At 45.6% G+C, this 25,372-nt stretch overlaps 3 protein-coding genes across 6 annotated transcripts; all 3 read left to right on the top strand.

Annotated features, from left to right (window-relative positions):
* Positions 1-25: 25 nt before the first annotated feature.
* Positions 26-2,327, top strand: HOXA6 (homeobox A6). The gene is made up of 2 exons (XM_041411567.1): positions 26-658; positions 2,032-2,327. Exons 1-2 carry the CDS (start codon positions 223-225, stop codon positions 2,289-2,291), a joined length of 696 nt encoding a protein of 231 aa, XP_041267501.1. The 5' UTR covers positions 26-222; the 3' UTR covers positions 2,292-2,327.
* Positions 2,328-2,478: 151 nt separating this feature from the next.
* Positions 2,479-17,080, top strand: HOXA5 (homeobox A5). 4 transcript variants are annotated; one of them, XM_041411560.1, is made up of 4 exons: positions 2,479-4,927; positions 5,897-6,106; positions 7,915-8,019; positions 8,926-17,080. In XM_041411560.1, exons 1-4 carry the CDS (start codon positions 4,366-4,368, stop codon positions 8,994-8,996), a joined length of 948 nt encoding a protein of 315 aa, XP_041267494.1. In that variant the 5' UTR covers positions 2,479-4,365; the 3' UTR covers positions 8,997-17,080. The 4 variants fall into 4 exon arrangements, with proteins under 4 accessions (XP_041267494.1, XP_041267497.1, XP_041267493.1 ...); XM_041411563.1 differs by having other exon boundaries at positions 15,150-15,160; XM_041411559.1 differs by lacking the exon at positions 8,926-17,080 and adding an exon at positions 8,148-8,915.
* Positions 17,081-17,931: 851 nt separating this feature from the next.
* Positions 17,932-20,446, top strand: HOXA4 (homeobox A4). Its single transcript, XM_041411566.1, has 2 exons — positions 17,932-18,655; positions 19,194-20,446. Exons 1-2 carry the CDS (start codon positions 18,070-18,072, stop codon positions 19,520-19,522), a joined length of 915 nt encoding a protein of 304 aa, XP_041267500.1. The 5' UTR covers positions 17,932-18,069; the 3' UTR covers positions 19,523-20,446.
* Positions 20,447-25,372: the final 4,926 nt, after the last annotated feature.

Here is a 25,372-nt window from a genome sequence, read left to right as displayed (position 1 = left end):
GGGCCGGGGCTGCCGGTAAGTTGGCGGCGCGGTGGCGGCGGCCCCGGGGGAGCGGGCGCCGCGCGCGCTCCCATTGGCCGCCCCGCCGTCAGCTGCTCCTATTTTCTGCTGTCGCTTTTGGCGCTCGGCCATCCAGAAACAAACCACTTCGATGACTCCTAATAGTTATCGCCAGATGTACTAATACACAACAAATCACGGTCCGGGAAAGGGGGAGAGCAAATGAGTTCCTATTTTGTGAATCCCACTTTCCCGGGGAGCCTGCCCGGGGGCCAGGACTCCTTCCTCGGGCAGATCCCCCTGTACCCGGCGGGCTATGATGCTCTCAGGCATTTTCCGGCTTCGTACGGGGCAAGCAGCCTGCAGGACAAGACTTACACCTCACCTTGTTTCTACCAACAGTCCAACACCGTCATTGCTTGCAGTCGGGCTTCCTATGAGTACGGAGCCTCTTGTTTTTATTCGGACAAGGACATTAGTAGCGCCTCTCCTTCCGGCAGTGGCAAACAGAGGGGGCCCGGGGACTACCTGCACTTTTCTCCCGATCAACAGTACAAAACCAGCGGCGGCCAAGCCAAAATTATAAATGACGAAGGCACCGACCGGAAGTACACGAGCCCTGTTTACCCCTGGATGCAGCGGATGAACTCCTGCGCTGGTAAGGCATCTCGGTGCAGTCAAGGGCGGAGAGGGGAGGAAAAGGAAAAGGGGGGGGGGGGGGGAAAAAAAAAAAATTTTTTTTTTTTTTTTTTTTTTTTTTTTCCTAGATAAAGTCCAGATTGCTGGAGAAACATGATTCCTGCAAGGCAATATGTAACATGAAACCTTCGCAGGTTTAGACCTGGCACGTTGGCACCCAGGGAATGGTGGCCAAGATCCCAGTATGTAGGTTTACTGGTGAAAGTTACAGGGGAATCCTTAGAAAGTAGGGGGGAAAAAAATTAAAAAGGAACAAAGCACTTTTATCACTCTCTTAAAGCCATCCCAAAGCCTCTGCTCTGCTTCTTCATTGTCAGAGAGCGATGCATGGAATATGCCCTCTGTAGTGAGGATCCAAAGCATTTGTGGTACATTCCTCCTCGCCCCCCTCCCCCAGCTCATTAGCCTGTGAGTATTGGATATTGAGAGCACGTTTCTGGGGCCGTGGGCGCACTTCCATGGCATCGCGAATTTTTCCAGACTTAGGAGTGAACTTCACATAATTGAACTATTCTGTACAGGAGTGGTGCTGGGGGAATGGCGGGTGGGGGTGGAGTGGGAGGGTTGTACTGAGGTGACATTTATTTTTTACAATCCCAAATTTAAACGTTTACTTCTAGTGTTTGCTAATGACTGGCCTTTTCTCCCATCCTCCCGAGTTTATGTTTGCTGCAGGGTAGGTCTCACTCCTTTTTTTGAAAATTAAACTTTTAGCAAGACCATTCCGATGCTGCTTTGCATTCAAGAGCAATAAATTCCGGAGCAAATGGCAAAACGCTCTTCTATGATCTTTAGCTGATGTCTATAATTATACTTAGAGACCTTCTGCAGTCCCAGCCATGGCAATGGCTCTGTGTTTGTGTCAACACAGCCGCATGTGCGTGCACACACACACGCACAGAACATGCGTGGGGCTTCCCGGGTAGCACACGTGTGCCTGTGCCTGTGTGTGCGCACAGGCTCCCAGCGCGCACAGAGCAGCCTCTGCTCAGCCACTCGCCCCGTGCTACCTCCTGCACCTTCCCTAGGTCCACCTTAAAGCCTCTTTGTATCCCACTTACCCCGCCACCGTAAGCACACAGCACATCTGCATTTACAGCTCGTCAGGCAGGAGGAAAGGAAAAGAGAGAATTAAAAAAAAAAAAAAAAAAAAAAAAAAAAAAAAAAAAAAAAAAAAAAAAAAAAAAAAAAAGAGCCTCCAGGAAACCAGGGCAGCTTCCCCCACTCCCCGTGATTGTGCCTGCAAAAGGAGGCAGAATATACTAATCGCTCTTTCTGGTCTGAAATCACTGGGCCCTGTCCAATGCGATCGTTTTGTCTTTACTTCTACAGGTACAGTATATGGAACACATGGGAGACGAGGGAGGCAAACTTACACCAGATACCAAACGCTAGAGTTAGAGAAGGAATTTCATTTTAACAGATACTTAACCCGAAGACGACGTATTGAGATTGCAAACGCTCTCTGCCTTACTGAACGCCAGATTAAAATATGGTTTCAAAACAGGCGGATGAAATGGAAAAAGGAAAACAAATTCATAAATTCCACACAGCCCAGCAGCGAAGAAACAGAGGAAAAGTCAGGGGAGTAGAACCACGTTTAATAAACGCTACCAGGCCTTTCCTTAGCGCTTACTACTACTACTATTATTATTATTATTTACCTTGTGTTCCTTCTGCTACTGAAATCCTATAGGTTTGTCACAGTCTATTAATCCCCAAAGGCTTGGTTAAAAGATGTATATTTGCAATCATCTGTGACTTACTCTAATATATGTGGAAGCCCCAGCTTTCGAGCTACAGGCATGTATGTATGTAACCATCTCCCTAAAGCGTATATGGCGTCGGTTAAAGCATTAGAGAATTGGCCCAGAATTTTAAATGTTTGAGATTAGCATCTCAAATGGGTGAGTGGGTGGTGTCCCTGGTGTGTTTGTGTGAGAAAAGATAAGCAAATTATATTTTATCTTTTTTTTTTTTTTTTTTTTTTTAATTAGAAATGCTTTTATTGTAGAAAGACAAGAGATTTTAGAAAATATTTGGTTTATGTTTTTGCTAGCTCCCGTTACGGCGGGCCATCTCGTTATTCTATGTTTGGGAGTTTATGATCCGCAGGGGAAAAAAAAAGTTGTAGCTATGTATAAGATATTTAAAGAGCAAATGGAAGAAAAATTCTTTTAAAAAACGCTGTATAAATCCCTGTGTATAAACTTTCAGTTAAAGCGAAGATGAATTGCAGGGATATTTTTTTTAAATGTCGCTAAACTGCTTAGTCTGCATTATAGTATTAAAGTAAAAACTCGGTGTTAAACTTCAGGGGAAGCGAGGGAAGAGGTTTTGAAGCGGGCAATTTTCTGTGGTTCCCGTTGAGCTTACGCTAAGATTTTGGTGAGCTCAGCTCTGCACTGAAGGGGCTTTGAATTATGGACTACATTTCTTGGGGCTTCGTGAGCTTAGATCGATCTTTTCCCCTTTAATCTCTCTTTCTTTCTCTGATTCTTTCTTTCTTCCTTCCTTCCTTGCTTCCTTCCTCTCTTTCTTATTTGAAGAAAAGGTCTTATTAACTTGGGGATTTTCTTTCCTGCTTCTGCGGTATCTTAATTCACATTCGCATTACTTAGCACTGGAAAAAAATAAATTGATACTTTGAAGAAAAATAGCTGCCATAAAATGCTTCCACTTCGAGATTTGTAAAAGTAAAATAAGGGCAGAAAAAATATTGATTAATATATACGTTATATCTCTATATTATATTGCGTGTGCATGTGAAGCTGTGTACAAATGCACTTGTATACGCATCGAGGCTCTTTTGTTTGGAAGGCAGCACAATTTGGGCTACTACTCTAAATGTTTTAAAAGCCAAGTCTGGAGAATATAATGCAAAATGGCTACCACCGCATTTAGAGGATTTTTTCCTCTCCGAGAGGCGATGAAATAACGGCAGCCGTAAAGTCGCCTGGAATCTGACCCCCTAGTTGGAAAAAACGCTGCACGATTTTCATCTTTAATAGATATCTGCCATTTCACATCGGCAGGACCCGGCTGCCTCTCGAAAGCTCCGGCACGGGAATAAGTGTGGGGGAAATTATATATCTATGTGTATATATGTAGAAGGGACATAAACCTCGCCAGCATCCGAGAACGGATCGTGTAGGATTTGAGCACCGGTGTAAAAAACCCTCGCACGGAGGCGAAGGCAGGCACAAAGCGCAGCGCTCTCTGCACGCCCATCTCCCCGGCGGCCGGCTCGCAGGAGCAATGCCCGCCAGCCCCGCAGCCTCGCCGCCGGTGCCGGTGCCGGTGGCGGCGAGCCCCGCTCCGCTCCGCGCCTCTCCGCGCCGCTCCGCGCCGCCGTCGGGGGCCGTCACCCCGGGCCGACCCCGGCGGCGGCGGCGGCGCGCACGGGAGGCGCGCCCCGGGCCGCCCGCGCCCTCCCAGCTCCCCCACCAGTGCACGAGTTTACCTCTAGAGGTCATCAGGCAGGATTTACGACTGGACAACAAAAGCACGTGATGTGAAGCCGTACCCCATATTTGGGTGCCTACGTAGGAGGGAACCAAGTACATGTCCCAGTCATTTCCATAATTCATCATAAATTGTGCAAGGGTGCTATAGACGCACAAAACGACCAAGAGCCACAAATCAAGCACACATATCAAAAAACAAATGAGCTCTTATTTTGTAAACTCATTTTGCGGTCGCTATCCAAATGGCCCGGACTACCAGTTACATAATTATGGAGATCACAGCTCGGTGAGCGAGCAATACAGGGACTCCGCCAGCATGCACTCCGGCAGGTACGGATACGGCTACAATGGCATGGACCTCAGCGTCGGGCGCTCTGCTTCCACTCACTTTGGTGCCAATGAGAGACCCCGCAGTTACCCGGCCAACACCACCTCTGCCTCGACAGAGCCCAGGTACAACCAGCCCGCGACGTCTTCCCACTCGCCTCCCCCTGACCCTCTGCCCTGCACCGCCGTGGCCGGTTCGCCTGTCAGCGAGAGTCACCACGGGGTGAAAAACTCCCTCGCCAACTCCACCAGCACTTCGTCCAATTCCAGCAGCAACACGCACATCAGTAGAGACGGGGTTGGCACCTCGTCTGGGACTGAGGAAGACACTCCAGCAAGCAGCGAGCAGGCAAGTGCCCCGACCGACCAAAGCACAGCCCAGCCTTCACAGCCCCAGATCTACCCTTGGATGCGAAAACTGCACATAAGTCATGGTAAAGCAAATACCCTGTTCTTTCTTTATTTCTCTGGAGGAAAAGGAGGATTTAATGTAAACCGGGTGGCTGCGCCGAGCAAGGTCGGGGAGAGGGGGAGAGGAGGGCGTGAGAGCGGGCAGTCTCCGCTCACACCACAACTCTGCTCGCAGGGAAGCACGCTCCCTTCTCTGGGCGAGTCCCCCCCGAAAGGATAAAAAAAAACCTCTCGGCCCCGAAAACACCGCCCGCCTGGCTCCCAGCGCCGGCGGGGGGAGTAGAAGGCGCCTTGCCGAAGGGAGATCGGGAGCTCCCGGCTCTCCTCTGAATGGGGGATCTTCCAGTGGGAACGGCGCGGCTGACCCCATTTATTTTGCTTAGACATATTAAAAAGAGAATAGGAAAGGGCGAGAAGGGCAGTTTTCACTGCTGGGAAGCCGTGGGGGAGGGGGCAGGGCGAGTCGCCCCAAACTCGGGGTAGAGGGCTCGAGGGGCGCGGGGGAGCAAAGCAACTTTCAGCCCCGGGTACCTGCCCTGCCCTCGCTGCTGGGAGAGCGGCCGGAGGCTCTCTGCCTCCCAGAGCCTTCCCCAGCTCAGCCGTGGGAAAGGGCTGCACGCTTCAGCTTTGCTCTCTCAGCTCTGAAAACCCAGCTATCAGCAGAGACATCCTCCAAATCAGCTTATCTGGGGGAGGCATGGGGGACAACTAACCTTATTAGAAAGAAAAAAAAAAAAAAAAACTGAAAAAAAAATAAATTAGAAAAAATGGAATCGCAAATCCAAGCGAAAACTTACCGAGACTACCAAATCCCCCTCCCCCAAGCCTTTCCTAAGAGGGGCTGGAGGGGGAAACTTGTTGAGCGTTTATCCAAACCAGAAACAAAACCAAGCAGGACCGAGAATAACGGTCCTGGTTGCTGGTAGCTGCAATGAGACACGAAGGCTCCGAGAGGCTGCTGAGAATCTAAATCATGTACTTTTCTCTTCCAGACAACATAGGGGGACCAGAAGGGAAAAGGGCTCGGACTGCTTACACCCGCTATCAGACCTTGGAGCTCGAAAAGGAATTTCACTTCAATAGATACCTGACCCGCAGAAGAAGGATTGAAATAGCACATGCTCTTTGCCTCTCAGAGAGACAAATAAAGATCTGGTTCCAAAACAGGAGAATGAAATGGAAAAAGGATAATAAGCTGAAAAGTATGAGCATGGCAGCTGCAGGAGGGGCATTCCGTCCCTAAGCGTTTGATCAATTAAAAGTACTGAGCAGTATTAGCTGACCCTGCGTCGTCTCATGTCAGTACTAAGTTGACTTTCTAAAACTTCCTTGTGTTACTTCTGTGAAGAAACCCTGTTCTTGTCGCCCTTATTCATCTTTTAATCATGAGCCTGTTTATTACCATTCTCTCGCGTGTATAAGTAGATCTGCTTTTATCGTACATTTCTTTGTCTTGAATGGCTTTGTCTTGAAAAAAATAATAGATGTTTTAACTTATTTATAAGAAGCGAGCTGTGTTACTTGAAGTAACTGTTAAAACAAAACAAAACTAAACAAAAAAGAACAAAAAGGAAAAAAAGAAGTTAAAAAAAATAAGGAGAGAGAGAAAGGAAACCCTCCCCCGGTTTAGTACAAATGTTATGTGTTGCACTCAACCTGCTTAACTGTGCATGTGTGGTCAAGTGTTAATGTCTGTATAGCTCCAAGCTGTTAAAAATATTTTTATTCAAACTACCTATATAATTCCTGTGTAATTAATGCTGTTGTAGAGGTGAAATGATGAAATCAACTGAATTTGTCCTACGTGTAGTGAATAGTGAATCTGTGACGAAAACTGTGATTCCAAGCAGTATGTCCTTGCTGTGCCTTTGTATATGACTCTTTGCACGAACTCTTAGAAGTGGCTCTTATTAAGCGCAGCTTCTGTGATGTATGTTTTTTGTGAACAAAGTTACAAATATAGTCAAAGTCTGGCTGTTTAAGCAAACTGTGATCAGCTTTTTTTTTTTTAATTATTATTATTATTATTATTATTTGTTTTTAAAAAAACTGACTGGAAATCAACAAAAAAATAAACTTTCTATTGTAAAGTTTTTGTGATCTGATTTGTGCAAAGCAAGAAGTTGTGCTTCCTGATTTGCCTCTGAAAAAGAAAAAAAAAAAATTAGCCCGTGCAGAGTTTCTTATAATATTTCACCTGGCTCCTGCTGCACGTTGCATATGGTGGATGCTGCAATTGTCCGCTACCAGTATTTTTAATTGAAAGTTTGACCATAAGTTCTTCCTTACTTGTTTCTCGCTAGGTGGAAAGCTGCCTCGCAGGACCACAATCAACACCCTTTGTGGCCGAATCAACTGTTAACTGTTTGCTGATGGTTAATATTAAAAAAAAAAAAAAAAAAAAAAAAAAAACCACCAAAAACCAAACCACAACCCAAACCCCAAAACATGTGCTTTGTTAAAATACGCTGCGAACTCCAGGGTGTGTTTGCATCGCTCTAGAATTTCTCCTGTGGTTTCATTAAGTATGTTTTAGGACAGCCATGTCCAAGCTCTCTGCGCCTATTAGTAACTCTCTCTAGCCACATTCCCACTCTTCACCCTTTAAAGATTTTTGGTTTTCTTTGCTAGAATTATTTTGCTATAAACGTAATGTTACTTACCCCATCAGAGCTTGAATGGTTAACTCTTCTGAGCTTCTAAGAGCAACTAAAGATTTGCACATTTACTGACTGGTTACATTGATGCCTTCCCTTAAAAGTTATAAAACAGTAAACTTTATAAGCCCCAGTTCCGGCTATATGACATTTGGGTGCCAAATGAATAGGGTTTTGTCTATGAATTAGATCGTAAAATCATCCATAGCACAGACAGATAGGCTCACTGGCTATAAAAAGTCACGTGGTGCCATTAAAGTAAGTTTTATGGTTTTGGGGAGTTGACATCCAACATTATATACCACATAACATATAATCTCACTGACGCTGGACTTCATTTGACTCTTTTGCAGGCTACGTGTGCCTCCTGGCCATTCAAATTGTCAGGTTTAGGGACAGAAGTATCCAAACCACAAGTTCTCAGTACTATGTGAAAAATGGCTCCTTGCAAGTCAAAGGTAAGTTTTGTGCACAAGTTCCTTAAAGTTTATTTGTACAGTGGGGAAGTCGAGGCTCCTGCTCGCTCTCGCTGCCTCTCGCCTCTCTCTTTCTTTCTCTTTCTCTTTCCCTTCCTCTCCGCCTGGAGGTTTTCAGGACGGTCCCACCGAGCCCGAGAGGCAGGATCAAGCACTAATGATCCAGGTTGCGCTGCAAATACCTCCCCCCATCCCTTCACTCGCAGCAGCTAGCTCTCTATTTTAACGATCAAATCAAAGTAAACCACAATAAGCGACTTTGGCAGAGATGGATTTTGGGGCCTAGCTTTAATCACTTTGACTACCGCAGAAGATAATTACTTCCTTTGCTCCAATAGACTCTCCAAGTTTGGAGAGGTTTTGTTTAGCAAAGAGTAGTTACTGCAGGCGATTAAAAAAAGGGGGAAACAAAATAGATTGGGCTTGATATTATCTGGGCAGTATCTTATGTAGGCATGATAGAGTTGGAGGCGTGATGATATGGTAATAATCTTTGGATTGGTGAAATATGTTGCACATCAGAGTCAGTATTAAAAAGGCACAGACTGTACTGGAGTGCTTAGATACATATTTTCTGCTTTGGGTTGTGCAGAAAGCTTTAGCTGTGTGTATATGTGCATCTGTGAGTACGTAGCGTGTTTTGGGGACGTGCATTTATAACGCTGCTATAACTTTTTCCCGGTTCTATACGTAACTGCATAAATAGAAATGTATTTAAATTATATTCATGTGTGCCTGCTTGTACAAATCAGTTTGTACTTCTGTGTAAAGCCGTGCAGATGCATATATGTGTCTAATATTGCTGTATTCACATACACAAAGGGTGTGTACGTGTGTACACATATATATGTTCCTGTGACTTCCTTTTTTTTTTTTTTTTTTTTTAAGCGAACCAATTGACTGTAACTTGTAGCATTAATACAAGAGACTACAGGTCATTAGAGTGCTGCAAATTATGAAATACGGGCTTGGTTTATTGAAGATTGTAAATATCCTCCTAGCTCTGCTCTCTCCCTTTCTGCCTTATATTGCTGGCTGCCATTGTGGGGTAGGCCCCAGCTGCGTGTTTACTTCAACATTCTTTTTATTTAAGTGGACTGTTCTCACTAGAGTGTGATTACTCAGCAATAAACTTTATGGCCGGATTTAACTTCAGTCTTTGAATTTCCAGGACTTGAATGAAAGGGTGAAAGGAACTCTATCTTTCTCTGGGTAACATTAAGGCCTGATCCTTATCCTCAGAGCTGTTACTTTGGCGAGTGATCTCGGGGGGTATAAACAGACTGGTCAGGGGCTATCGTAGAATTCTGAGAATTGCCTATTATCTATCTATCTATCTATCTATCTATCTATCTATCTATCTATCTATCTATCTCTCCAAACCAGCTGTGGGCATCTCTTTCCCTGCACAGGTTTGGAGTAACATTGATTCAGCAGACTCCATTGTTTTCTTTTATGTGCCATAAAGTTGGGTTGCAAAAGAATGGAGTGGTTTGATGTGAGAGATGGGCTTTGTTTTATTTCGCTAGTGCTATGCCATTTGAATGTTGTGGTTTACGCTGGTTTGGCTACTGTGAGCGAAAATGGAAGAAAGGCGCAGGGTTTTAGGAGGGTAAGGTTGTTGTGTACCTCTGCAAGGTCTGCATATTGCTGACTGATTCTTATTTTTAATTTATTTGTCTTTAGCTTTAAAGAAATGGTAGTATCTAATGTAGGTTCACCCCAAAGAGCTCAGTCTTAAAAACATTTAATATTTAAAGACAACCCTTGCGGAAGATAAATAGAGTCTGATGCCTTTGTGTCTGTCGATCCTTCCTGTCAGCACTAAACAAACACATCTGCATATATTTCATATTAAAAAAAATGAGAAAGGCTTTAAAAGAGCATATCCAAATGCACATTCGAAAATCATTTCCTTTTAAACAGCTGGAGATTTTATAGTACTCTAGTTGACACATTTTCGTCAATAGGAATATCAGAAAGTTGTATATGATAGGCGTGTATTATATTATACTATATGCCATAAAATTTTATAGTTTGAGGCAAGGCATGAAAAACCTTTAAAAGTTTGGTCTTCATTTATATATAGGTCCCTTTCCAAGGAAAACCCTTTGCTTGTAGATGGGAATTTTACTAGACACAAACAGCTCGTGATTACTCAGTATTTAACAACACTGTGCTATTTGAATTAACTGACTAATATACAAGCACGCAAGGACGCCCGTTGGACTAATATTTCAGAATCCTGGATATCATCCTGGATTGTAATTTTTCATTGCCTAGAGTGAAAAGATTTGCTACTGTGTATTTTCCACATTTTTGAATGTGGCTTCTGGACCATATCCCACACAAAGCAATGTACAGTCGTTCAAGAACTATGAAAAAGAAAAATATCCCTAGGTCCAGAAGCATATGAACCCGCCTGTACTGCAAAAAACACTAGCAACAAAAGAAAGTTAGCTAGAAATGACAACTTCACCCTGTTTCTGGTCCTGCCGCGTATTAAGCATCACAGTTGAAACCATTCAAACACAAAAATGCGTTAAGATTTCCTAATACGCTTTGAAATTTGAAATTCAAACAAGACCAGACTGCCGAACTCTGCGAAAATAGTCCCAGGTCCGAATTGTTTTCCGAGGGAAAATGTAATGGGAAATTATACCTGGGAATCAGGAGAGAGGTTTTATCTGCACACGTTATTTTTCTGATGAGTTTGGGGGATTAATAGGTGCAAGATTTTTTTCTATTTTAGGAATGGCAAGTTGCGTTCTGCGATTTGAAATACAGTTTACTTAATCCTTTGAAAGAAATACTTGCGTGTAGTGTCTCATGTCTAAGTGTAAAACCAATTAAAGATTAGTCAGCTCTCTTAATGTGTGGAACTGGTGACTTTGCAAGACTTAACTTTCTCCAAACCAGGAGTGTAACAATCCAATGGAAAGTCATCCGTAAATTACAGCTCTGCAGCCTTGTCTAAACCATGCAAACGCCCTATTTTCAGAACACGGAAATTATTATTCTGCCATTTCCTTAAATGTAATAAGTGTGTATCTGTGGAAAGGTGACAATAGAGGAGTTTGCAATTTGCTCCATGGTAAATCGAATGGAACTGATCATGGTGGGGGGATCAGGAAGTTTCGATTTCTAACGCTGAATACGGGAGCAAGGCGTTTTCCCTCCCCGTAAATACAGATTTGACGCATTTAATGCAGACACGAGTAAACCTCCTGACCAAGTTAAGATGTCGTTGACTTTCTTAGTCCTTTCTCTTTCTCCCCTAAAATCTTCCCGATTTGAGGCTAGGATTACTAGCTAGAGCGGAAAACCACAGTTCCCACAGTCTTCTGGTCATCTTTGAAAATATTATCCCTTTCAAATTAAAGCATCTTCTCTAATGTCTCTCTGTAAGGCAAATACTCATGGACCACCCCGGTCACATGTTCCTGTAGCTATGCGCACAAACAATTTCAAATCTGACACAGAGATCGTGTAAAATTTGCATGGATTTTGCCTTATAACATGCAAAAGGAATCTTTTCTATATCCCCTCCCCCCAAAAAATGTCTTTTCAATAATAATATTTGCTATGAAGGTTATTGGGTAATTATTGCAATTTTGTGGAACAGTCCTTGCTTGAGGTGAAGTCTGTCTCCGGATAATAAATGGCAGCCCGTGCAGTTCACTGCCAGGTTAAGTAAATGCAGAAAAGATAAATCTGCACACCCTAGGAATCACCAGCAGAGCTCGCTTTAGACCAAGTTCACAGTCAACTCGTTTGCCTAGACAAGGCTTCGCAAACAATTAGACTTGTTTCTTTATGTTTAAATCAAGGAGAAATGACTAAAACCCTTCAGCAGAGAGCTGCAGCTTTTCCCGCAACGCTCTTCGCTCCATTCCTTCCAACCTCACGCCCGGAACTTACCCGGCATTTCACCTGCAATTGTAACCATATAGCGCCTTTGAGTAACAGGCTTCCCTCCAACGCTGCCGAAAGGCTGTGCAAACTGATCTAACAGCATTTTACAAAGCTGAGAGATTAAGGAAAAGAAAAAAACAATAAAAAAGGCAAAAGTATCCGATTTCTCAGCAGCAAGAAGAAGGAAAAAAAAAAGGCAACAACAAAAAAGAGCGCCCTTAGAAAGCTGGGGGGAAACAAGCAGAAGTATTGAAACAAACAGTGCGAGTCTCTTACTCCTAAAAGAAGCTGCATAGCTTTTGTATATCTTTGTGGTTAAGGGCGTTACAACTGCAGGTCAAAAAGTTGAGGGTCAAAAGTTTACGTTTTGCACCACTCTTAGTCATTCGCCCAGACAGAGTTTGATGTCAATGTTATAGCCGAGATCTTGACTATCAGCACAAAAGATAAAATAGCTTTGAGTTACGTGTGTATCACAGTATGGACTCCAGGTGAACCCTACTGGCTGAATGACCTCAATTACCAAGGAAAGGATAGAAAATTCCTCTTTTCAAGAGTAATACACGTTGTATTTCTTCTTGAATTATCAGCCACATTTGTGTCTGAATATCTCGGGTTCAGCCGCGGCAGGTAAACACGCGTGTTACCCCCACAGAAGCCACTGATGTTGCCTCCTCCAAAAGTCAAGTAGCAAAATGCCTCACCCTTGTTTATTATATAATAACCTGCTCTAAGAGGTTTAATGTTAAGCCTTCTCACTTTGCAAAATGGCAGGAAGATAAGATAGGAGCGAAGCTATTAACGCGTGTATCGATCCTAGCCGCGTCTTTGTTTTTGCTCTCATTTCTGTAGCGACGGCTAAACTGTGCTTAAACAGGACATGCCGGAGATAATACGGGCTATATGTTTGGTCCGGAGGAACTCGTTTCAAATGCGGAGCGGTGAAGCCATGTTGCGATACCCATGGAAAATATTACGGAGAAGCTGGCGCCCTGCGCCTCTCCGTGATTTGGAGGGTTCTCACAGGCTTCTGGAATTACCCGAGGCGGCAGTTCCCAGCGAAATTTGGAGTAGGACGAGTTGTTTTTCCTCCAGCCACCCACCCCTCTTCACCCTTCCAAGAAAAAGTTTAGTGGAATTTCTTAGCGCGGAGAGATTCCCACATTGCTGGGATTTTTTTTTGTTCCCAGTGCCGCCTCTGAGTGAAAGCTTTAGCTCCTTGGTTAGACGTGTCTGCAGGGAGAACTAGCCAATATTGCTCAAGCAACTTCATTTTGGAGGACATCATCTCAGACGGGATTCAGCTTGAAATTTTAAGGCTGAGGGGTGGGTGGAAGAGGGAAAGGATATTCGAATATAGCCATAATCAGACCCGAAAGGTGTGGAGGAGGGGACAGTGCGACAAGGAAATCCGAGAAAGAGAGCACCTCACCCCCAACCACGCATTGCTGCCTTTCCACCCCCAAGGCAGCAGCCTACACCGGCCTCTGTGTAACTGGTACTCGTGAATTATTTGCCAGAGACACAGCTGGATCGTGGCAGGCGAGCGCTGTATCTTGGGAACAAGTACGCGAGAGGTTAGATATCAGATTAGCCAAAGTGATTATCGGAGATTGTGCCTAAAGTACCTGCTGAAGCCTGGAAAGTGTGTAATGCAAGTGTTTGCTCGGCGTGTAGACGCTGTTCACAAGTTGTTGCTGCTGCTCACTTGTAGCGAGCCCTGGCACTGCACGTTTAGGGAGCCTGCCCGCTCTGGAGATAGTATATAACCTTTCACATCCAGACTATTTGTTTGGTGTAAGAGCGAAGCCTGATAACAAGCTAAAAACCGTAGCCAAATATCTATTTTGTTAGAGAATAGCAGGCGGATTGTTTCCAAGAATAACAATGCGTCTTTGATATACCCAGAATGAAAGCTGTTACTATAACCGGCTTACTCAAGAGTAGGTGACAGAAATCCATTTACTTCCTCACTAAAACAATTAGTGGTCCGAATTCCATAGTTTAAACCTGGTTTAGAATAAAATTATCAATGAGAATAATTTCAAAGAAGTTGAAACCGCGACTTACATAAATATTGACTCTTTTCAATTATTGTTTAAATTGTTTCCCCCTCCCAAAAAAAAAAAAAAAAAAAAAAAAAGGCAACAGGCTAGAACAGGACAGTTAATAATTTGAGACGAACTCTCTCTGTCCTTTCACTCTCTGCATTCAGCACGCTGCTCTCTGGCGTGGAAGGTTTGCTCAAAAGACCATTCATTTAAAATCCGGGCACAAATCACATTTTACGTGTGTTTATTTAAGCGCACCAGGACAGAGTGAGCAAACCCCGCCAACCATCCCGTTGTTAAGAGGAGCCCCAGTGCCAGGGAAACCACCGCTTTTGACAAATGCTGAACTTGGGGCAAAAATGCCAACATTGCCCCGGCAGCGCCCATCGGGAAGGACGCTCTCATCCGCGGAGGCAGGAGCAGCCTCGGGGCTGTATCATTCCCAGGAACAAAGAAAGGAATACAGTCGATACATTCCATAACGTTTACATTTTCCCTCGATTTTTTTCTTATTTTTCCCTTAGAAGAAGTGACCTGGGCAAAGCACCCTGCTATCTAAAAGACACTGTTATAGACCTTTTAGAAAAACTAAGTCCAAGGCCGAGGTGAACTTCAGGTCACCGCGTCTAACAAATATGAAAATGTCGCCTGGTGAAGGGCACGCCTTGTTATTTAACAAAGACTGTCAATGTGTAAGATTAATAAGAAACAAAATGCACACGGTGTCACTTTTCGGTCACTTTGAAACTTGGGACAGCCTCGCATTCAAGAGGGGAAAGCTGGGACTAAATATATTCAAAATGGTTCAAATCAAAGTCAAACCAGGCTGCTAGTGCGATTCTTCCTCCTCCTACCGCTCTCGGTGGAGGATACCCGGCACGGCAAGAGGTTGACTTGAATTATTATTATTATTATTATTATTATTATTATTATTATTATTACACTACTACTACTATTATTGTTATTATTGCTGTTGTTATTATTCTTTTCTCTTTCGTGGTAATTACGTTTTAGCTGCATAAGTGGAGGGTAACAGGAATGCTTGCCTGTTTCACAAGAAACAGAGGGATCCCCTTTCCCCCCCTCTTTCGGTATGTATTGAGTTGCTTCTTCTTGGTGCATGAAAATTTACTCTCTCCCTCTCAGCTTAATTCCAGTGCTGTCCCCATCCCATTCTCGGCCAGCCTCGGCCAGGAAACTCTCGCTTCTTTATTAATTGATTGAAGTCTCCTTCTCCAGTGAAAACGAGCCTTTAGTCCTTCTGGAAAAATAAGGGAACTGGCCTATTTTATCCCATCCTTTTCTTTCTTTGAGAACTTAGGATGATGGTACAAGTTTGTTAAAGGGAAGTACTGGGGGAAAAAAGGGTTTGAGATTGTTTATTACAGCCATAAATCTTGCAGTAAAACGTCGAAATGGCCGTGTGCAAGATAACACTTGGTGGTCTTGGCTGGGTTCTTGTTTATGATAACAAAACCAGAAAGACATGGAACAGGCCTTTTGGAGGTCCTGCCTCAGCACATCTTCACAGACTAAGAGAACCACACGAAAAAGCCAGACTTGAGCTGGGCAGCTCAGGTCACCTTGCAGATTTACACTCGTATACAAAACTGAGTCCTTCGCTCTGTAACCAAGCGCCAGAGCTCTACTGTAGCAAAGGGCACGGTGAAACTTTGAGATCTAATCACAGTAAATAATATGAAGCAGAGCCAGGTCAACTCTCCCAATATAGCGCTGATCTTACAAACCGAGACAACACTTCTCGTTGTGTTTTACTGTGGCGTGGGAACACGGCCGCCCGCTGTAGTGCTCCGGCCACAGAGCCTCAGGACTTATGCCGAGGATAATATTTACGATACCCCAGTGTAATTCATCTGGTGCTAGCCGGCAGGTATTTGTATGTATGCGTCTCTGTGTGTGCATGTATCTCTTTATACCGGGAAAATGCTTTCGTGGTGGACCTCGGTGATCTTTTATTTTTAACAGTCGTGCAGATAGGAGCTTTTTTTTTTTATTTTAGGAAAAGGGTTTGTTGTTGTTTTGTTGTTTGGAATATAAATAAAACAAGGTCCCCTTTTCTGTCAAATGTGTGCTGTTGAGCAGTTGCGGCTGTCTCTGTGTTTAACCGCGTGTGTGTAACCGCATTTCCTCTCCACGCAGAGTAAATAGAGAAACTTATCTATTACGCTAGTTAGAGTTCCATAGACGTGCTGTTGGAAATGAGTAAGTAAATGTGTTTTAACTCTCTTTACAAATTAGACATTCGATAGTAGGAGGAAATGAGTGATTGTTTAGATAAGTACCTCAGTATACCCAAGTGCTGGAGATGTTCTAACATATTACAAGCCGCATGCAATGTGCGTGCCTATGTGTCTGTGGATAAAATATAAATCGATACGCTGTGTGTCTTGTTAGATAGAATATATATTCAAATAGAATTTTATTGCATGTATCCATTATCTATTAAACTGCAAAAGACAATAATCTGAATTTAAACCAGGGCAACTGTTAGTGTAATATCTTTAGGAAGGCAAGACCTAAACTGTATCATATTTTCGCTTGATATATTAGAAGTATTTTCCCATACCAGTAGATGAGATTTAGCCACTCAGCAATTATATTCTCTAAGGGTGTGGTAAATATTTCTATCTGTTTATATTCTTTCCTGTGCAGATGAAAAAAATAATCTGAAAAAGTTCGCGCCTACTCCAAATGTGGCAGACTAGCTGACGTTCAATAAGTATTTTTTTTCCCCCTTAGAATAAGAGCGTAATTAGTTTAACCATCAAATTTCAATTACCTAAGGTCAGGGCGGTTGCCTCGTTTCCCCCTGAGCTGCAAATACCGTTAACAGTCTCCGTTTTAGCTACGTAGAAGTGCCCGAGTGCCCTCTCCCTCCTACACCAGGGTTTGCGAGCTACTGCTGCGAAGGCTCTAGTGATTTCTGATGCAAGTGAAAATCAAAAAATAAAACCCCGACGAGGCACACCAAACCAACGGACTTAAATCCGTAATTCAGAAAGCTCTGCTCCGTGGGGAGGGATGCTCACAGTGAGCCCTGTAATCGCCGGTAGGAAGTGTTTGATATCGTCGTGTCCATCTTCCCCTCTCCCTTCCCCCTCTGTTCCCCGTTATTTTCAGGCTCGTTCTATGCCTCACACCCCGCTAGCCCCTCGAGGACTCTCCTCGGCCTCCCCGCGACCTTCGTTCTAACTTTTCCTTCAGTTAGCCCAGCTTCAAAGGGGCAAAAAGCTGTCCCCGGAGTTCGCGGCCGCCCGCGGTCCGCAGCGGCGGGACGCTGGGGACAGACCGTGGAGGGCGGCCGGTGGCCTGTGCCCGACAGCGGCTGCCGCCCTCTGCCTGCGCGCAGCCCCGGCGTTTGGAGATGGGCTTGTTCGAAAGGATTGTGCAACGCCTTGTGCAATGCCTGCCTCCCTCTGGATCACGCAGCTGGGCTGCGCTCCGCTTCCTCGCCCTGCTTCCTACACTCTCCCACGGGAGAACGAAGACACAAAAAGTGCTGGGGCGGGCGGGGTGGGTGGGAGACTGTCAAAGCCGGATTAGTTTTATCTCGCTTGACACCGCGACTGCTGGACGCTGCCCGGGTCGGCGGGCGGGAGGAGCCCGGGATGCTGGTGAGGAGCGGACGCGGGGCGCTCCCTCTCCAGCCAGCCGCCGCCCGTGGGGGAGGCGCGGTCCCCGCGAAGGGTCCGCGGGCGCGGAGCTGCCCTGCGGCCGCTCGTCCCTCTTCCATTTCCTGATCCGGGGTCCGCGGCCCCGCGCGGTAATTGGCGCTGGCGGTCAGGTGGTGGCGGGGCGGCGGGGGGTGCGGGTGTGTGTGTGCGCGGGTGTGTGTTTGTGTGTGTTGTAGGCGCTCCAGGGGTGGGAAGAGAGGAAGGGAGGGGAGTGCAGCGGGGAAAGGAAACTTTGGCAGCGGCAGCACTTGACAGCAGCGGGAGGGGGAGAGGGAGGGAAAGGAGGGAAGGGGGGGGAAGGGGAGGGGCCTCGCCGAGCCCAGAAAAACGACAACGCGAGAAAAATTAGTATTTTTGCACTTCACAAATTAATGACCATGAGTTCGTTTTTGATAAACTCCAACTACATCGAACCCAAATTCCCTCCCTGCGAGGAATACACGCAGCACAGCGGCAGCGCCGGCAGCTCCGCCAGCTACCACCCGCACCACTCGCACCCGCACGCCCCGCCGCCGCCGCCGCCGCCGCCGCACCTGCACGCCGCGCACCCGGGCCCGGCGCTGCCCGAGTACTTCCCGCGGCCGCGCCGGGAACCGGGCTACCAGGCTCCCGCCGCGCCGCCGGGGCCGCCGGGGCCGCCTCCCGAGGCGCTCTACCCCGCGCAGGCACCCTCCTACCCCCAGGCGCCCTACAGCTACAGCAGCGCCGGCAGCGCCGCCCCGGGCCCCGAGCAGCCGCCCCCGGGCGCCTCGCCGCCGCCGCCCGCCAAGGGCCACCCCGGCCCGCCCCAGCCCCTGCTCCCAGGCCATGCCCTGCAGCGCCGCTGCGAAGCAGCCCCCGCCGCCGGGGCCGGCACCGCGCCCGCCTGTGCGCTGCTGCCCGACAAGAGCCTGCCCGGGTTGAAGGGGAAGGAGCCGGTGGTGTACCCCTGGATGAAGAAGATCCATGTGAGCACGGGTGAGTTGCCCTTGCCAGGGGGAGGTGGGGATGCGCCTGCAGAGGAGGGAAGGGGGGAGGGTGCTCCCGGGACCGGGATGGGTCGTTGAGTGTGTGGCTTTTTTTTCCCCCTCCTTCTCCCTTCGCGTTTCCTAATAGTAAAGAAAAGGAAAAAAAAATCAAGAAAAAAAATCAAGGAAAAAAAAAAAAAAAGAAAAAAGTGAGAAACCTTTTGTATCCGGGGTCCTTTATCAAAAGATTTACGAGACGCCAAACTGTTAGGGCAGTAATTATAGCCCCCATAAATTTAATTGCCCTGCAGTGGCTCTGGGCCATGTGTCTTTGAAGCTTTTCTTCTAACCCAAATGCCCATCACCATTTTTTATTGCTCCTCGATTGTCCCCACTGTCGATAGGCTGGGAAACAATTTTTCTTGCCGTTTATGTATCTTATGTGAACCCGGTGTCAAGTTATTATATAATGATTATGTTCCATCCCTTCCCCTCTCCTTCTTTCCTCTCCGCGTGTGTATGTGTGTGCCTGTGTGCGCACGTTTCAGTCAACCCCAATTACAACGGAGGGGAGCCCAAGAGGTCTCGCACAGCCTACACCAGACAGCAGGTCCTGGAGCTGGAGAAGGAGTTTCACTTCAACCGCTACCTGACCAGAAGGCGACGCATCGAGATCGCGCACACCCTCTGCCTCTCCGAGCGCCAGGTCAAAATCTGGTTCCAGAACAGGCGCATGAAGTGGAAGAAAGACCATAAACTGCCTAACACAAAGATGCGCTCCTCAAACCAGTCCACACTGAGCCAGCAGTCCAAAGCACAGACACAGGGCCACCCCCATCCTCTCGATGGGGCTACACCCAACGCAGCTGCGCTATAAATACGGTTTTTGGTTTGAGTCTTTTTGGTCTTTTTTTTGTTTGGTTGGCTTTTTTTTTTTTTTTTTTTGGTCGTTGTTGTTGTTGTTGTTTTGGTTTTTTTTTTAATATATATATATATACCTATCTATTGGGGTTTTCAAGCTGCCTCGAGGTGGAGGCTGGCCTTTTGGACCAAACTGTGTAAAACAAAACAGGAGCAGAAAAGGAAGACGAGACGTGTCCAATAACGGGCACATGTTTAAACCAAAACCCGGACGATTGTCTACATTGTATATAGATAATGGTTCCATGCCCATCATTTTTTTCTATTTATGGAAACACTCTCTTGCCCTCGGTGTAAGAGAGGGATGGATGCTGTCATGGACGAATTCTCTGTACCTAAGACGGACTATGCCTCTTTTTTTTTTTTTTTTTTTTTTTTTTTTTTTTTTTTTTTTTTTTAGGGAACACGTTAAAAATAAAAAAACGTTTAAAGCAAAGCAAAGAGCTCGTGAGACACTTGTGTAAGGCATTGACTTGAATAGCGCTGTTCTGTGGTGTGTTCATGGATTTCTCTGTGCGTGCTTGTGTGTGATGGTGCACAGGCACGTATACACACACAGACCAACATGGGAGAACGAACATGTCCACAAGAGGTTAAAGACTTATGAAAAAGTCCCCTTACGCTGTCTAAAGGAAAATGTTTTATGTATCAAAGGTAACTTAACTGGTTTTAAGTGTAGCCCCCTCAGTAGCTGTGATCTATTAGTTTTTCTCCACATTCCCTATTGCATTTATTTAAAGAAATATTGCTATAAAGACTGTTGCTGTCTTCATATTTGGCACCGTCTAAATAGTTTGGGTCCATGTACAATTTGTGGATTTTTGGTGTAATGTATAACAGTGCCAAATGCTAGTAATAAAGATTATTCTGTACAAAAGAATTAAACGCTTGAAACACAAGTCCACTACGTGCTGTTTCATCCACCTTGTTCTTGGCCAGTGTTGGCATCAGGAATGGAAAACAAGAGTTTAATGCATTGTTTTGACTTGGATTAATTTTGTCAATAAGGTAATGGTTATTTTAAATGTGGTGAAAAACCTCCTGACTCCTACTTGCCTGGCTGGGAAAAATTGAGTTGCAGGACGAGGAAAGGTCTTGCTTCATTGTATAGGTGAGTGGTGCTCTCTTTAGCTGACTTAGACAGAATGAGTCTCACTCCACCGCTGGCCGTGCGACTGTTTTCAGCTGCCTGACAAGAGAAACTGTGCTTCTTCTGGGAGCCAATAAGCTCCCATGATGTGATAACACTTTAAATATTTAGCCAGTCGTGGTTTATTCATTCATTTTCGCCTGATTATGATTTCTGAGCTGGCTAGCACTTTTAAGGGGAGTACATGAACGGTAACCAAAAATTTCTTTTTAAACTGCCTTTTCTGTTTCCATTTCCTTTTTTTTTTTTTTTTTTTTTTTTAATTTTGTTTTTGTTTTAAGATTATTACAAAATGTGTTGAGAAAGCCTTGGTAGACACATGAATTTGCAAAGAACTCATGAAGCTTTTTTGACCGAAATTGTCACAACCACTGTGGCAAAAAGGGATTCAGCTGGTTCCAGCTTAGGCTGTGCATCTTCCTGCTTCCAGGCAGCTAAGGAGTTCAGGCAAAGCAGAGCTGCTAACAGAGAGCCCTGCTTGGGGCTTTCACAACACGGTGTAGAACTGAGCTGTGTAGGAAAATCTTGGAAAGGAGCTCAAGTGCTACTAAATCTTCCAGGGAAGACCTGAAGGCCAATAGTTATTTATTTACTCACCCAAATACATACAAGATGGATTCTTGGAATCAGTACTTGTCTTCACCTAAGTGGGACCACCAGGACCAGGGGGCATCATCATCCCTGGCCGAGGTAGCACCAGGCCCCAATGGTTGTGCCAGCATCCCTGCCCAGCCATGGAAATGTACCATCCCAGAGAAAAATGTAGCATTCCACTGGCAGAACACGTTCAGCATCAGGGAGGTGGCAGCTGTAAACACCCTCAGCAAACACGGCTGTCCCCATACCTGGCCAAGGAGCAGGCCTGAAAAGCACACTTCTGCTCACATATTACTGTTTATTAAATTCTGAGTCGCCAGTTGTCTCCTTATAAAGGGGGAAAAAATATAGCTGTATGTCAGGTAACTACTATCAGCAAATGCGTAACTCTTCATTTTGTTTATTGCTTGAGAATTCCTTAATGTATTTAGAGCCAAAATTAGCACAACTGAGCAAAATTCCAGCTGAAACGTATTAACTGGCAGTGCAGGATTTCTTTAGTGTGCAGCCTATGTGTATAAACCTGGTTTGCTCCCATTGTAAAGAGAAATGAAATCACGCTGCAAATAGCAATTTTAGCGAGAATCATTAATCACCTCCTACAATAAATACTTCTTTGTAATTCAACAGCGGTTCTGAAAGGCATTCTCTTGGAAAAGTCTGTGAAGACGCAAAGGATTTTCCTGGGGGAAAAAAAAAAGTGGTCATGTGTAAAGACACAGCATCTTGGCTGTCTCCTAAAAAAATGTACATTCTCTTGCTGGAGATTGAACTGCGGACTGCAAAATACCCCATGGCCGATTATCATCGTTTAAGGTAAATTCTCCTTCCTTCTCTTCCCCTTGTGCCTGTGTTGGGAGCAGAATGCTGCTCCCGGGCTGGGAGCCCTCTGCTCCCCGTCCGATACCTCCCATCTTTACAATAAGCTCAAAAATTACATCGTCCTGTTTAAATTCTCGCATTGTGCTCCCTTTGCTAAGGCAACCAGGAGTTCACCGAGAGGACAAATTTTCTATCCCATTAATTGTTTTTTTTAGAGGAGCAGACTGACCCTTCAAACCCTTGACCTTTAAAGACAGTATTCTTTTTAATCCGGCACTTGGACCTAAATGTCTCTCCCCCCTCCCTCTCTCTCGCTCTCCCGGTGTCTCTCACACACGGATTTATCTGCTCTGGCCACAAAGGCGAGCACAGCTCAAAACGCTGGAAGTGGAAGTGTGTCAATATTTCAAAGAAAGACCAAATCACCTCGGAGTCAATTTGCTGTCAGCAGGGAACGCCACTCGGTTAACCCCGGCACCCACCTCCCCTCCACCCACCAAGAAAAATACTCCTCTTCTGAGATCCCCATCCTCCTTTCTCCTGCAAGATCTTGCTATACCTGGTGTTTCATTACAGGAGGAGCTGAACTGTGACAAGGGCCTTGTGGTATTTAATAACCAGGGCCATCCCGCATCGGGGGTTTACGCAATGCTAGGAATTTTTTTTTCTTTGTTGTTTTTTTTTTTCTTTTTTGGTTTTTTTTTTTTCTTTTTTGGTTTTTTTTTTTTCTTTTTTCCTTTTTTTTTTTTGCCCCCTCCAAGGTGCTTGCACTCCCAGGTCTTCTTGTCCTGTGTTTGTAAACGAGGAAGGGGTGGGGGGAGCCCTCACGCAGGCGGAGATCCGGACAGGCTTGCGGTGGAATCCCAGCCCTCCCGGCCCCCGCCTGGGCTCGGGGCCGCGCTCGGGCAGCCCGGGCTGGCCCGCCGTTCCCGCACCCCCGCCCGAGCCGGGCGAGCGCGGCCGCGGCGCCCCGCCCGTCACGTCCCGCGGAGGCGGAGGCTCCAGCCGTGTCCGCAGCCTCCCGGCCTGGCCGGGCCGCGGCGGGGTGGGACCCCGGGCTGTCGCTCCAGGGCTGTCCCCTCCTGCGCGGGGCTGCGCGGGCGCCCAAGCCCGGCCCACGCGGGTCCCGGCGGGGCCGGGGCTCCCCGCGTGGGCAGGGGAAGCTCCGCGGCCGCCTCCCTGCGGCCCCGGGCAGCCCTGCTGGCTCCGCCCGGGCCCGCGGACAGGCAGCACTCACCCGTGGAAGACGGCCCGGGCGATGCCGCTCTCCCGTCCCCCTGCCAGCAGCGCAGAGCCCCCTCCCCGCTGCAGAAAATGACGATTTGGGTTCAACTGATTCATTTGGAGTGGGGGGGGCGGAGGGTGTAAAGTTGCCCCGGCTCGCTGTGCTGAACGGGACAAACCCTTGTTAATAATGCCCCAGAGCTCTCCCTGGAAACTGAGGAGCTGTCAAAGGCAGGAGAGATTAGGGGACCCAAGTACGAGCATCCCTGCGCTCGCAGATAAAGGTGTTGCGTCTGTTCTGGGGGAGATATTGAAATTTTAATCTTTAGGGTCACGTGACTCATTAAATAATTAATGCAGATAGTCAGGAATGGATCTGTGGCCGTCAGTCCTCACTAGGAGTGATTCTCTCAGAAGTGAAACTCAACTCCTTGTTACTGGAGTTTGTTTTTCTTTCTTTCTTTCTTTCTTTCCTTTTTTTTTTTTTTTTTTTTTTCTTTTTTTTTTTTTTTTTTTTCCTTTTTTTTTTTTTTCCCTTTAAAAAAAACCCACCTGATTTATCTTGAAAGATTCTAAACTTCTTAAGCAAGCAGTAGGGTCTGTGTTGGTAAGTAGGTAGTGTGTATTTCTAGCTTGATGACTTTAATTGTTTGTGCTTGCTTTGTCTGCTGAGCATTTGCTTAACAAGTTTAATATTTAGAAATGTTAAATCTTTGTTTTAGCTGCCTTGTGGTCACATTATGGCTTTTGGTGATTAAGTGTTACGGAGGCAAACACACTTGATAATGTTCTAATTCACACTGTGGAAGGCTGGGTGCCACAGTGCAGGAGGACCTGCTTTGTTCAATTTTCCTGGCGTTAATAAATCACCGTCTCTTAATACATGGCCAAAAAAGCAATGGAAAGGCAGTGAGCATTGCAAAGGAAAAGTCATGGGCGAATTTCTCTATGACTCATTAGTCTGAACGATTTATGTACGAACTTTGAGTGCCGCAATGAATATTAGAGCTTGGGATAACAACAAATTAAAAAAAAAAAAAAGAAAAAAAAAAGAAAAAAAAAGTCATAGTTTTTGTAAAGTGCTTTATTGCTACTTAGCAACTCTTTCAAGAAACAGCATACTTTAAAGGACCGTGGCAGTGTAAAATATGGTAGCGTGACCTAATAGCTCCAAAATAAATAACAGAAAGTCGCTGGAACCATTTTCAGATACACGCTCCATATTTAACACGAGTGGGACAACCCAGTCTCGACACGCTTGATCGATGATTATTGCTGTTTGTAACATGATTATTGATTAGGGATCAAAACGGCTAAGGTACGACTTTGAGCCTAAAATGCCGGGGGGTTCCCCCTGTGCTGAAGCCGAGTGGAAGGAAAGGTAGAGCTAAGGATAACCCCAGGAAGCAGCGCCCGGGCTCTGTGATTGCAGTTCGAACTTTCCATTTTCTTTTGTGTTTGCCAGTAGATTTTAACAGTCAGCGCTCGCAAATTTATGAGACAGCAATAAACAGTTTAGTAGGCTATTATTGCATGATTTTATGTAGACTGGAGTTCAACACCAAATTTAAAATTATTAGCGTAATTATGGAACTACTAAATTACCAAAGCAAAGTATCTGCTCGAAAAGTTGTCCCAAGACAGACTTAATATTTCCAGGGCTCAGATAACATCCTTCAGCAAGAACGGTGTTATTTAATTATTAGCATTTACATTTACTGACGATTGTAAGATGCGTTAGATGGGTTTTATTAGCAAGACTGAATACAGATGTAAAATATTAATTCATATATAAGAGTGATTCAGCAAGTGGCATGCAAATAACCTGACCATTGTCCTTTTGGACCAGCAATACTGTTTATTTTAGGGGAAAAGAAGCAACCCAGTTTTTTTCCCCTCTGTCAATGGCTTTCATGGATGTCGACTTTTTCGTATCTGTTTTTGGTGTGTGTGTGTTGTGTTGGTGGATTTTTTTTTTTTTAAGCATTTGGGCCCGATCCCGCTTCGCTGAGG

The sequence above is a fragment of the Onychostruthus taczanowskii genome, unplaced genomic scaffold (genome assembly GCF_017590055.1).
Source record: "Onychostruthus taczanowskii isolate IOZ18803 unplaced genomic scaffold, ASM1759005v1 scaffold36, whole genome shotgun sequence".
NCBI lineage: Eukaryota > Metazoa > Chordata > Aves > Passeriformes > Passeridae > Onychostruthus > Onychostruthus taczanowskii.
The sequence above is the reverse complement of the archived record's forward strand: the minus strand, read 5'-3'. Positions and strand labels throughout refer to the sequence as shown.

What these genes read in the sequence shown, in the direction of transcription:
- HOXA5 (XM_041411559.1), top strand. Translation starts at nt 4,366, where the DNA reads ATGAGCTCTTATTTTGTAAACTCATTTTGCGGTCGCTATCCAAATGGC. An exon ending in AAAGGATAATAAGCTGAAAA is followed by an intron (nt 6,107 to 7,914) that starts GTATGAGCATGG and finishes ACTCTTTTGCAG; the next exon opens with GCTACGTGTGCCTCCTGGCC. An exon ending in TGGCTCCTTGCAAGTCAAAG is followed by an intron (nt 8,020 to 8,147) that starts GTAAGTTTTGTG and finishes CTCCGCCTGGAG; the next exon opens with GTTTTCAGGACGGTCCCACC.
- HOXA6 (XM_041411567.1), top strand. Translation starts at nt 223, where the DNA reads ATGAGTTCCTATTTTGTGAATCCCACTTTCCCGGGGAGCCTGCCCGGG. An exon ending in GCGGATGAACTCCTGCGCTG is followed by an intron (nt 659 to 2,031) that starts GTAAGGCATCTC and finishes TTACTTCTACAG; the next exon opens with GTACAGTATATGGAACACAT.
- HOXA4 (XM_041411566.1), top strand. Translation starts at nt 18,070, where the DNA reads ATGACCATGAGTTCGTTTTTGATAAACTCCAACTACATCGAACCCAAA. An exon ending in GAAGATCCATGTGAGCACGG is followed by an intron (nt 18,656 to 19,193) that starts GTGAGTTGCCCT and finishes CGCACGTTTCAG; the next exon opens with TCAACCCCAATTACAACGGA.